Source organism: Dreissena polymorpha, chromosome 5, assembly GCF_020536995.1.
Source record: "Dreissena polymorpha isolate Duluth1 chromosome 5, UMN_Dpol_1.0, whole genome shotgun sequence".
In the NCBI taxonomy this organism is placed as follows: domain Eukaryota; kingdom Metazoa; phylum Mollusca; class Bivalvia; order Myida; family Dreissenidae; genus Dreissena; species Dreissena polymorpha.
Window position 1 is genome coordinate 63,767,591 of NC_068359.1, and position 14,158 is coordinate 63,781,748.

At 35.7% G+C, this 14,158-nt stretch overlaps 1 protein-coding gene across 1 annotated transcript; it reads right to left on the reverse strand.

Annotated features, from left to right (window-relative positions):
- Positions 1–259: 259 nt before the first annotated feature.
- On the reverse strand, positions 260–13,248 carry LOC127831280 (protein mono-ADP-ribosyltransferase PARP11-like). Its single transcript, XM_052356256.1, has 8 exons — positions 13,230–13,248; positions 11,326–11,469; positions 10,229–10,281; positions 9,851–9,919; positions 2,320–2,522; positions 2,015–2,138; positions 1,517–1,614; positions 260–569 (listed from the first exon to the last, which is right to left on the reverse strand). The coding sequence occupies exons 1-8, from the start codon at positions 13,231–13,233 to the stop codon at positions 260–262; spliced, it is 1,005 nt and encodes a 334-aa protein (XP_052212216.1). The 5' UTR covers positions 13,234–13,248.
- Positions 13,249–14,158: the final 910 nt, after the last annotated feature.

Here is a 14,158-nt window from a genome sequence, read left to right on the forward strand (position 1 = left end):
ATCTTTTATCCTGATGATCTTCAGGAATAACAATGTGCAATGTGAGGTCTTATTTTAGTTTTGTGGTTATTATAATAGGATTACATAATGTGTTAAGTTACTTTAATACTGCCAGTTGCAGCAATCCCTCTTCAGAATTATCTGCAATAAATTGTAGAATTCACCTACCAGTGTTAAATAAGTTGGGACTCTCGTAAAAGAAGTTGCATCTTTCTCTTCTTGTGCAAATGAAGTTTCATTATCCTAACGTATGCCGTTATCAAGCTCTTGCGGTTTCGAATGTAGATATATATACCGGCGAAGTATCCAACAAGCACCGTAGCCTGGAACATGTATCTTTCCTGCTGTGCTGACGGCTTTGCGTAATCGTGACTGTATTTGGCATCTCTAGCAAAGTACGCTCATGACCATACACTGTTGCATTCTTTCCGCATAAACGGAAGTCAAAGTTGTTAATGCAGATTCCCCGCGCATTATCTAGACCGTCAGTTCCGTGGAAAAGGTACCGCTTATCCACTGGCTTTGAATCCCCAAGCCTCTTCTGGTTATTAAGCATACTTTTTTCCTGGCTGAAATAATCTCTTCTATTGAATGTCTTGCAATGCAATCACATACATACATAATAACTCGAACATAAATAATCATCTTTTGCCGAAATAAATCATAATTTAACGCGTGTGAATATTTGATTGCAATTGAGGTTTTCTTTACCAAGAAGTAATACGCTTATAATGTAATGTTCTAAAAATCATCAAGTGCCCTCCATAAATACTGTATTTAATTATTTTGATAAAGAAGTTTGGTTTAACTCATTAGAAAAAAACAACCTTTTTAAGTCAGATCATAATCGCTTAGCAAGAATATTGTGTTAAAGTATTTGTTTGATTGTCTAACCAATGAAACTCATTTTCTACTCTTTTTGTCAAAATTAAAAATGACATGTTTAAAAAAAAAGTTGACAGTACTTGATCAAACCCAGGCGAATCATACAGTACGATAGTTGTGTATGACGCATGTATTAAAACTAAAAAATTCATGTTCAAACGTTTGAATGGAAATCAATGTTTCATTTAAGTTACGTTGACTTCGACCCCACCATCTTATATAACATACATGTTAGTTCTCGTTATAAGGTATATACATGATTATGGATTAAAATCAATTTATTGCAATGCATGGCAAGGTCTTTAGATGAAAAAAAATATTTGTTTCTCATTTTCATTTATGTGGTTTGAGCTCTAACCAAAATACCTAGAACAAAGTCATTAGCACGGTCTTTTATTACGATTGCTATTCGTTAAAAGTTCCGTTAAAATAGTTAATTATCAAGTCGGGTGTTAATCAAGAATCAAGACGCTATACGGAAGACAGCCTATCAATATGCGAACAACTAAGAACCTTTTTTTTAAATTTAACATTTCACAGCGTCACCAAAACAAGAGAAGACGTATAACGACTCTTTATGGACTGTCTGTATGTGTGTTAAGCGCTAAACAACACATTGCAATACACTTACTTGCAGAATGCAGACCATAACGTGTGATTCTGAACTCGGAACACGGCTTTCACTACATGCTGACCAGGAATCATAGTTTGGTAGAAGTTGTTTAATACCTGTAATGCAACTTTTAAATGTAATGGATATATGATTGGAACTACATGTGTTCGGTCTCGACAATAGAGAAAATATTGAAACCCATACACGGTGAACATTTTTTTCCACGTTTTAAAACAGCTAATCGAACTATTATTCGTCGGACACTTAATTTCATAGTTCGTTTCAGCTATTAAAGTCACCAACATTAGTGTAACAGGATAATAATGTTTATAATGTTTTTTCAACTAAATTATTGATAAGTGTTCATGTTAACAGTAAACACGAAATAGGTTTTAAATACGATAGTGTATGCAGCTTAAGACCGAAAAAGAACATCGGTTAATTTAATTTGATGAATTTGTAATAGAAAACATTTAATTTATTATTATTAAAACAACTTCTACGAGCAGTATTCACTGGCATGCAATCTTGATCTGTGGCTTGTAACAGTACAAGTTCAAACGGGTGAGCTACATCCCAGGGCACCCAAGACGGTGGACTCTCGACATCAATTACATGTGGAGAATCTAGACACAGGTTTCTGAAAACAATCAATACACACATGAAAACGTGCGGAAATGTATATTTTATGTTTTCCCAGTTGTATGAAGATACGGATGTTTAAACAAATACAACTGTACACAATATTAACGAAACACATGTTATGCTTCTTAACTAAAAGTGTATAGATGTGTCAACAGCTATAAAGAAAACTTATTTACGCTCGACCGGCTAGTCGATCACGGTACGGTACACATGTTGATATATTGCGACGATTTAGTTTTCTGATGGCTCCAGTATCCACATTTTTCTGTGTCATGCGTCGAAAATCAATTGCATAGTTCCACTTGTAGTTCTCTCGTGAATACAGATAGATTACTTGGTTTGCAAGGAACTTTGTCTCGAGGGTTTGCTGAAGAGAGTCCTGAGGACAAAAAGCAGGTTGATACAAAACCCATATCATTGACAAGTATCAGTGTTTACCACGGAAAAATATATTTCATTATATGTGTTATATTTATATTAACAGTTCATATTCATTATATCAACACATATGTGTTTCTTTTGCATAATGCAAGTTATGAAGTTTAATGTAAATAACCCGAGCTTTCAATACTGAAATGTTGACATTACCCATTCGCGCGTTTAACAATATAATATAAATACGTAGTCAGTGAAATTATTCAGCAGTTACACAATATCCCCTAAAGAGAAATCTTCTATTGACGTTTTATTGGCCTTTATAAAAAAAATGGAAGCACATGTTAAAAATATTTTATATTCGTGTATTTACACCACATACTCACTTATATTGTCAACTTTTTTTAAAACGGTAACTGCCGTTTGGAATAATAACGTCATTATATTAAATTGCGCTGAATGGTAAACACCTTGCCAAGTATGAAACTACGTTTGAACTTGAACATTACTAGTCAATATATTATCTCAAACGTAGTTCTAAATGTGTCTCGTACATGTGGATTTTCGAAATCGTACAAAGAAATATTACCGGTATACACAGTTTTTGTAATATCATTATTGGAATAAAAATAAATGAAAAGCTGTGTTTGTGAAACACAATTACCCCTACTCTACTTTGAAAAGCAATGACAGATGTATACCAAAGGTGCTTGGTCCAATTCAGGGTTGGTCGAAGGCCTTAAAATTCAAATATGATTAATCAGATTAATATAAGCAAATGTGTAAAAGTAAAGGAAGAAAATCTGGGCAACTGTTATTTGAGAGAAAATTAAAAGCCTCGTAACTTCGTCAAATATCAACAGAGCAAAATATAACTCAGCCTCGATCTGAAAGTCATGCTGGTACTCTAACACACCAAAACTCAGGTAAATATCTTAAAGTGTTTAGGAATTTTTTGTGTGTTATTCATTTATGTTTAAATGTTTGTTTAAAGAAATATGTATAGGCGAAGGCACCGTTACTTCGTAAACAATAACTGCACCGAAACAAAACTCGGAATTTTTATGCCCCCCTTCGAAGAAGAGGGGGTATATTGCTTTGCTCATGTCGGTCTGTCGGTCTGTCGGTCCGTCCACCAGGTGGTTTCCGGATGATAACTCAAGAACGCTTGGGTCTAGGATCATGAAACTTCATAGGTACATTGATCATGACTCGCAGATGACCCCTATTGATTTTGAGGTCACTAGGTCAAAGGTCAAGGTCACGGTGACCCGAAATAGTAAAATGGTTTTTGGATGATAACTCAAGAACGCATACGCGGCCAACAGGGCGAACTCTGAACAATATAACTGAAGCAACTGGTCTGTAATACATAATCTATAATTATCAGTCCATTGAAACATCATCCTTTGAGTAAAATAAAGTGGAACAGTAAAAATATTATCAATATATGAGATTTTTTGTGTGTATTTTGTATATTTAATATTGTGTTAATGTTTAATTTTGTTGATTAATATAAATATAAGCAGGACAGGGGAGGTAAAACACTATTATATCTTTCTTATATACAGGGGAAACAAATGCAATAAGTTTAAATTTCATGTTTAATAAATAGAGAATATTTGTTCATGTCAGTGTGAGATCATTTGTTATTTTTATGATCACATTTTATTATTACTTTGACAAAACAACACTTACCTGAATACCACAATGGATTCCACCCAAACAATACCCCACGCCCCTACCGGATTCCCTTCCCCCCCAACCTAACCCCCCCCCATTTTTTTTGTTAAACATCATCTAATAAATTACCACACCCCACATTATACCCCACTCTCACCCCCACTCCCCCTACAACCCCCACCCCCCAATTTTTTTAAAACATCTAATAAATTACCACACCCCACATTATACCCCCCCTCTCACTCCCCCCTACCCCCCCTATCCCCCCAATTTTTTTTTTAAACATCTAATAAATTAACAAACCACACATTATAACCCCCCTCTCACCACCCCCCCCCTACCCCCCATCACCCCCAAATTTTTTTTTTTAAACATCTTATACAGGACCAGACCCCATAGGAGACCCCCCTCTCACCCCCACCCCCCTACCCCCCAACGCCCCCACCCCCACCAAAAAAAAATATTTTTTTTTAAACATCGAATAAATTACCACACACCACATTTTACCCCCCTTTCACGCCCCCTACCCCCCTACCCCCCATCCCCCCCATTTTTTTTTTAAACATGGAATAAATTACAACACCCCACTTTATACACCCCCTCTCACCCCCCTACCCCCCACACCCCCAATTTTTTTTAAACATCTTATAAATAACCACACCCCACAGGAGACCCCCCTCTCACCCCCACCCCCGACCCCCCAACCCCCCACCCCCCCCAAAAAAAAAAAAAAAATTATTTTTTTTAAACATCTAAGAAATTACCACACACCACATTTTACCCCCTCTCACTCCCCCCTACCCCCCTACCCCCACATCCCCCCCAATTTTTTTAAACATCTTATAAATTACCACACCCCACATTATACCCCCCCTCTCACCCCCACCCCCCTACCCACCAACCCCCCCCCCAATTTTTCTTTAAACATCTTATAAATAACCACACCCCACATTATACCCCCCCTCTCACCCCCCCAAAATATATATTTTTTAAAACATCTAATAAATTACCCCACCCCACATTATACCCCCCTCTCACCCCCACCCCCCTACCCCCCCGGCCACCCCCCCTAAAAGAATTTTTTTTTAAACATCTAATAAATTACCACACCCCACATTATACCCCCCTCTCACTTCCCCCTTGATCATGACTGGCAGTTGACCCCTATTGATTTTCAGGTCACTAGGTGAAAGGTCAAGGTCACAGTGACTCGAAATAGTACAATGGTTTCCGGATGATAACTTACATTAGGTCAAAGGCCAAGGTCACAGTGACAAAAAACGTATTCACACAATGGCTGCCACTACAACTGACAGCCCATATGGCGGGCATGCATGTTTTACAAACAGCCCTTGTTTGTTTGGCAGTTATCCTTCCCAACAATAGAAGCCTATTTCTTTAAGAATATGATAATTCTTGCAAACGTAAAGTAGAAAAAGGTTTGCAAAAAAGTTGCTTTTTTAGATATGACTCAATCTTGATGAATGTTTATCTTAAAGCCACACACTTTGCCTCTGACCTTGAAATGAAATACATGTTAATCAATACATATACACATGTAGATGCAATTTGAAAGTGCGCAAAATTGTCATTAAATCTATAGCCTAGTTAGAAAGTTATTTATGATTGTTCAAATGGTACCGCTTTTAAAACCGAAAGTAGGATTTCTATATGTTTATGTTCATTTCGACAAATGCAATTATTTTTAAGTTTTAAAACGCAAAAAAGAAGGATTCCTACCTTTAAACCACCAAATGTATATTAAAATTGGCATAGAAAAAAATTAATATATAGCCTACATGGCCTAGTTAGCAAGTAATTAATTATTTTTCAAACAGTACCGCTTTTAAAACCGAAAGTAGGATTTCTAGACATAGAGTCCATTTCGACAAACGCGATTAGTTTTAAGTTTTAAAGCGCAAAAAAGACGGATTTCTACTTTGTTACCACCGGATATATTCTAATTGGCATAGATAAAATATGTTTCTTATTATGCCCCCCTTCGAAGAAGAGGGGGTATATTGTTTTGCATATGTCGGTCGGTCCGTCCGTCGGTCCGTCCACCAGATGGTTTCCGGATGATAACTCAAGAATGCTTAGGCCTAGGATCATGAAACTTCATAGGTACATTGATCATGACTGGCAGATGACCCTATTGATTTTCAGGTCACTAGGTCAAAGGTCAAGGTCACAGTGACTCGAAATAGTAAAATGGTTTCCGGATGATAACTCAAGAATGCTTACGCCTAGGATTATGAAACTTCAAAGGTACATTGATCATGACTGGCAAATGACCCCTATTGATTTTCAGGTCACTAGATCAAAGGTCAAGGTCACAGTGACTCGAAACAGTAAAATGGTTTCCGGATGATAACTCAAGAATGCTTACACCTAGGATCATGAAACTTCATAGGTACATTGATCATGACTGGCAGATGAACCCTATTGATTTTCAGGTCATTAGGTCAAAGGTCAAGGTCACAGTGACTCGAAACAGTAAAATGGTTTCCGGATGATAACACTAGAATGCTTAGGCCTAGGATCATGAAACTTCATAGGTACATTGATCATGACTAGCAGATGACCCCTATTGATTTTCAGGTCACTAGGTCAAAGGTCAAGGTCACAGTGACTCGAAACAGTAAAATGGTTTCCGGATGATAACTCAAGAATAATTATGCCCCCATTACTGGTAATGGGGGCTATATAGGAGGCACTTTGTCGGTCTGTCTGTCGGTCTGTCGGTCTGTCTGTCCCGAAAATTTCATCTGATCTTCGCCAAACTTGGTCAGAAGTTGTATCTAGATGATGTCTAGGTCAAGTTTGAATATGGGTCATGCCGGGTCAAAAACTAGGTCACAGGGTCACTTAGTGCGTTTTAAACCGAAAGTTTGTCCAGACCATTACTATGTCATTTATCGTTAGATTTTAAAATAACTTGGTACATTTGTTCACAATCATGGGACGGTGTGTCACGCGAAAGAATTATGTCGATATCTCCAAGGTCAAGGTCACACTTGGAGTTCAAAGGTAAAATGCTTGTCCAGGCCATAACTTTGTCGTTCATTGTGAGATTTTGAAATCATTTGGCACATTTGTTCACCATCATTAGACGGTGTGTAACGCGAAAGAATTACGTCGATATCTCAAAAGTCAAAGTCACACATTGAGTTCAAAGGTCAAAAATGGCCATAAATGAGCTTGTCTGGGCCATAACTATGTCGTTCATTGTGAGATTTTTAAAATCATTTGACACATTTGTTCACCATCGTTAGACGGTGTGTAGCGCGAAAGAATTACGTCGATATCTCAAAGGTCAAGGTCACACATTGAATTCAAAGGTCGAAAATTGCCATTAATGAGCTTGTACGGGCCATAACTATGTTGTTCATTGTGAGATTTAAAAATCATTTGGCACATTTGTTCACCATTGTTGGACGGTGTGTCGCGCGAAAGAATTACGTCGATATCTCCAAGGTCAAGGTCACACTTTGAATTCAAACGTCAAAAATGGCCATAAATGAGCTTGTCCGGGCCATAACTATGTTGTTCATTGTGAGATTTAAAAATCATTTGGCACATTTGTTCACCATCATTGGACGGTATGTCGTGCGAAAGAATTACGTCGATATCTCCAAGGTCAAGGTCACACTTTGAATTCAAAGGTCAAAAATAGCCATAAATGAGCTTGTCCGGGCCATAACTATGTCGTTCATTGTGAGATTAAAAAAAAAATTGGCACATTTGTTCACCAAAATTGGACGGTGTGTTGCACGAAAGAATTACGTCGATATCTCAAAGGTCAAGGTCACACTTTGAGTTCAAAGGTCAAAAATGGCCATAAATGAGCTTGTCCGGGCCATAACTATGTCGTTCATTGTGATATTTAAAAATCATTTGGCACATTTGTTCACAGTCATTGAACGGTGTGTCGTGCCAAAGAATTACGTCGATATCTCCAAGGTCAAGGTCACTTGGAGTTCAAAGGTCCAAAATGGCCATAAATGAGCTTGTCCGGGTCATAACTATGTCGTTCATCGTGAGAAGTTAAAATCATTTGGCACATTTGTTCACCATCGTTGGACGGTGTGTCGCGCGTAAGAATTACGTTGATATCTCCAAGGTCAAGGTCACACTTTGAGTTCAAAGGTCAGAAATGGCCCTAAATGAATATGGCATAATAATTCTTAAAAATCGCCATAAATAAGCTTCTTTTGTTTTGTGAGGACAGCATGCAAAATAGTCTGTGTCAATGCAGTATGTGGGGGTTTACGTCACGTCTGTGACAAAGCTCTAGTTAGGCCTAGGATCATGAAACTTCATAGGTACATTGATTATGACTGGCAGATGACCCCTATTGATTTTCAGGTCACTAGGTCAAAGGTCAAGGTCACAGTGACAAAAAACGTATTCACACAATAGCTGCCACTACAACTGACAGCCCATTTGGGGGGCATGCATGTTTTACAAACAGCCCTTGTTCTGTAAGCCATGTAGGTAGACTCACACACTAAAATGCGAGTTAATATATGCAAGCATTAATAGAAAACGGTTATTCTATAGAAAGATTATACGTCTTAGGCTCGTCACTTCGCCAAAAATGAATTAAAAATGAAAAATAACACACCTTTCGGATTTTGTTTTTGAAAAATATTATTTTATAGAAAATTCTTAAGTTAAAATCCTGTAATTTCACTTACAAATTAATGGACCCACATAAAAATCGAACTTGATGTATAGATATTGTTGGTCGCTACCCAAACCAAAATTATTATTAATATCGTTAAGGGTTAAGGAAATAAGTATTGAAAACGTTTGTTTTAGAGAAAATGTCAGAGTTTAATTCCCAATTCTTCGCCAAAAATAAATGCACCAAAACGCAACTCGAACTTGATCTGTAAAACATGCAGGTAGACTTACATACAAAAAGCAGGTAAATATCAGAAAACTTTAGAAAACAAACTACAGAAATACCGGACGTAATGCCCGACGGACGGACAGACGAACGGACGCGACTGCAGTATGCCATCCTATGGGGGGCATAATATACATGACCACTATATCATTAAAATATAGCCGATCAGATACATTACAATTAGTATGGTTACTTTTATGTACTTAAAAACAATCAACAAAGTACGCACATTTCAAAGCATAATTAAGATGTCATTTACGCAAACATTAAAATGGATGTTAGAAGAATACAAACAGAGTTAGACCTAAAACCAACTCATAAGCATCAATATGTCTTTGTCCATCCGACACATGTTTAGAAAAGCAGTACTATTGGGTACGAATAAGACGAATAGATTCCGACGAAATAAAACAACATCAAAACCTCAAGAAAGAACTTAAAATACTTCAAAATAAAAGATAATATGAAATTCAATTGTTTGGAGCATGAGTTATCCCGAATTAAGGGTTTAAATAGAGAACAACTGTCTTTATAAGAAAAAGAGTTTACTATACTTGCTCACAGACGTGATAAAGATATTGGCGATATTTAACAATTTGTAAAAAAAAAGTTGTGATACAACTGTGGTTTCATCGATCCAAATCGATGCCACTATCAAGCAAAACAACAATTCAGGCCAAATAAATTATAAAGTTAGAAATTAGAACATTTTGTTACAAGTAAACTACTCGTACCGGTTCGAAAGGCTTCCATTTGTTATCACTGTCCTGCCAGTACCACCTCCACTGCGGTGCATCCGCCATCTTGTATACAGTAGTATATTATTATAGTTATAATATTTAAATAAACAATACAACGAAAGTAAAGAAGCAAGCAACTTCCTCTTCCAATAAATTTATAATGCCTAGTGTGCTAAAGAGAAAGTTCTTAAGTCACCATTTGCACAATGGCTGTTAAAAATGCATCGTTCATTTACACTAATATATAGTTGTCAAAACATTGATTATTGTGTGTATTTATGAGTAATAAAAACATATATACCCATGATATAATGTGTTCGAATAAACAGGTTGGTGATTGTTTTAATGAATTAGCCAGATTGAAACTCTTACAGAAGTAAACGGTCCTTCTCTTGGATTCGAGTAAACATCGGTACGTCTGCAAACTGAAACATGTTATATAAATATTGTATTCTGAGAATGCAAAAGTTACTTTTGTCAAAAATGCCAAATGTATTACATAAAAAATTCATGTGCCATACGGATTCTTGAACTGACAGTGTCCTCCTAAGCGTCTTGAACAACCATCAATATAGCTATTGCATCGATATTTAGTCAATATTTGGGAAGTTTATAAATAATTTATTTCTTCATGATAATATTTTCCAACCAATCATAATTATTAATCAAGAAAGACGACATTATGACAAAAAATGTTTTTATATACTTTGCAGTTCATAATATGGAATTTTGTATTTGACCATGTAGATCAACGCTTTGAAATCGGAACATATTTAGAACGTATTGTGGTAGTGTCAACAAAACGGATCAAGCTGACACTTTTTATTGATTTGTTTAAATCTTAATATCTATTCTGGTAGGTTAAAGTTTATTTACACGTGACATCTTGTTAGTTATTTTGGGCTGAATTTGACGTTCGATATTCCTTTTGACCTGTGCAAGCCCAAGTGGTTGGTTAACCTCGAACGTACAATTCAGTGACCAATTCTTAATATATGTGTTATTTTGTCAGCTTATGCTCACATGAGCACAACGAGCTAAGTTCATGCAATACCGTTGTGTAAGCCGCCCGTCTGTGAGTAAGGGCATTCGTGCACAATTACGTCAGTTTTCGAGGCCGTTAACGTTTGTCCCAAACTATTTTCTTTCCTGAACCGGACCAAAAGCTTACCGACGGAAAGGAATTTTGTTTGGGTTGTCGTTATACAAATGTTTAAATCACTCCGGTCCAATATAACATGATGACACTTCGGCTAAACAAGTAAAAATTCTTTTTAAAACCACAGATTTAATCTTCTGGTATAATTCCTGTAAACTCATAACGTTAAATATTGTTTTGATAGCAGAAGATTATGTGGTTTACTCAATTAGGATAGTTATTCGAACTACTGCATCTTAATTTTCACCGATGCTAATGGTCAACAGATTGACAGCTGTTTAGGAAACATATAATGGCAATAAAGACGTACACTGATTTCGGCGTGGTCGATCTGGATTGGGGTGCTGACCATAATGGGGCAAATGTTCAGCTTGCTCAAAATCTGTTTGATGATAGTCCTCCATAACCTCATCTTCCTCGTAATCACCAAAGATTATATTTCCCTCATCAGCATCTGAAAAGGTTTATTTTACTTAAGTGAAACCCTTAAAATAAGTGTTAAATATGTTTTAAGTTACACGGAAATTAATGTTTTTTTGTTCATATAACCATGGTTCATCGCATGCAAAAAGCACATGTAACTATATTAAGAAAGCTCATTATGGCATGCACATTATGCATATATGCAAAACGGAAAACCACATCTGCACCAGCAGTTGAGACACCTAATTATACAATACGACCCTTAATTGGTGGTAATAATTAATAAGCCAAATGGGCGTATACATCACCAAATGCACTAGACAAGCAACACACGATCATGCAAAAGCACTGCTGATTTAAACCGGGTTTCAGGAAATTTCAGCCTCCTATTTTGCCCAGAATTGTTAATAAAATAATTATTGTAAATACAAATTAACTCTAAAGCATCAATATTCAAATTAGTTACCAGTAAAAGAGAACATATAACTATAATATAACTACTCAATGGTTATATGCAAAGCAGATCAACGTAGAACAAAGTAACACATTGAAATACATTATCAATTGGATGTGTGACATCAACAAATGAAGTAGTCCTAAAAAGTATATGCGTTTCGTCCAGGTTACAAAAAACAAATAGCACATCTGTACAAGTAACGAAAGATTTATGATGAGGTAATGTTCATTAAAGTAAGATTTAACTGACTATAAATGCACATATAAACGGGTTTTGAATGTATTCACACACGCATAAAAAACACAAAGATGTATGAGGCTGTGGGTTTATACGTTAATATGTTCTATAACTATTGCACTTTTTTGCCATGTAAACAAACAGTTGTTTCTAGCAGATTCAAAACTCGTGTCCATAAAAAATAACGTATCCGATATGCAAATCGTCTGTTATATCATCCTGTTATGTGAGCGAAATTGCATTGAAAAGGATCTTCGAATAGTGGCGAGTTTCAAACTTATTGAATGCTCTAGGTCATGAAATAAAAAATTCACATGCATTCATCAGATGTGGTATTATTTCATTAATTGAAATATGATGTTATTGTAAGTAATTTAAACGACACATTAAGTAGTTCAAGAACGTGTACTACGACGGTAATACAATTACACCTTAAAAAGCACCGGTCGAATGGCTGTCATGATAGGGAGCGAAATAGGAAATACTAATCATTACAGAATCCTTCAATAACCCGCATTCGAACTACTGAATCAAATCAATGCTCAGTACACCGGACACAATCACTTTCAATCCCATATAAGCGTTATTTATTTATGAGATGACCAGAGCTTGTAATATTTAACAGGTTTTGAATCTTTAACATTCGACTTAAATTAGTGAAACCAGGCAAATTTTCAGTAAGCGTTTAATTTTATTTTTAACATTCACAACTAGTCTACAGCAAGCGTAAAATATAGACAATTGTGTCTTCAACATTTAGTTATTTGTCTACATAATTAAATGTTTATATTCTTCAATGAAAATGTGCTTTATAATCGGCTTTAACATAATACCATGTATTCCCCACAATCGCTGAAAATTCCGATGGGTTTGTTGATTTATGAATGTCTTTGTTAAATTGATATTATATTATATGGACCTATACAGATCGTATATTTTGTTGGAAGTATTGCATATTATAAAAACTTCTGTTGACGAACATATGTCGAAGTTTATTACTTAATAAACAGTAAAGTGCATTTTAATATGAACAATTGCAAAAACTCCATAACAAAATTGATACGGGTACTTATTAAGAAATGTAAATGTCAACGTACGCATGCCTGTTCTGTAATCAAAATGTTGTTTTGGAAATGTCAAATGTGGACCAGTCGAGTGATACATCATGTATCCATCTTAAACAGAAAAGCACGATGGATAATATCAGCCGATGCAACGTTATAAACAACAACAACCACGTCGGTATTATTTTTGCAATTTATCAAAATTCCTTTTTCAATTGTTTTTCCTTATAATTATAATAATACTCGTCATTTGAATTCTTAAGAATAAAAAACATTACATAGTACAAGTGTCATATTGATTTTATTATACAATAAATACATTTTTTGTATTGTTTGTACTATTGGTTATGTAAAACAAAAACACTGAAAAAAATCAAGACCTCAAACGACAACAATGTGTTATCTCTCCATTCAGTTATACACCATAAAACCATGATATTCTACTAAGATGCTCAGACCGAAACAACAACAAACCTGTCTCAAGGGCGTACATTTCTAAAGATGCTGCTAACTTTGGTTCAGCCTCGAGTATTTCACGCATATGTTTTCCTAAAAAAGAATAGGATAAATATTATCATGAATGCAAGTGCTGTGACACCAAAAGTTTTCAACGGTGACTTAAACATTTCCAATCTACATTAAATAATTAAACAAGTTTCTAAATAAGTGTGTTAATATTAGTCAATTATCTTTATTTTACAGAAAACTAGTTTGTGCGTATGAAATGCATGTAATTAATAAACTCTGATCTCCCTACATGCCTAAGCATTTCTAAACTTTTTGTTCGGAGAAACGATTTCTGCATTTCCATAAAGGACAGACAACTGCAAACTTCGAAATCTTATAACAAGCATAATGTTACGTTTGCAGTTTCGCCTCTGTAAGCGATCAAAAGCAATTGCAATGTGATGGAAAATACCTCTCAAGTTAATGCTACTAGAAATATTATTATTTAATATCGA

What these genes read in the sequence shown, in the direction of transcription:
- LOC127831280 (XM_052356256.1), bottom strand. An exon ending in GAGAAGGACCGTTTACTTCT is followed by an intron (nt 9,920 to 10,228) that starts GTAAGAGTTTCA and finishes ACTGTATACAAG; the next exon opens with ATGGCGGATGCACCGCAGTG. An exon ending in AATGGAAGCCTTTCGAACCG is followed by an intron (nt 2,523 to 9,850) that starts GTACGAGTAGTT and finishes TTTTGTCCTCAG; the next exon opens with GACTCTCTTCAGCAAACCCT.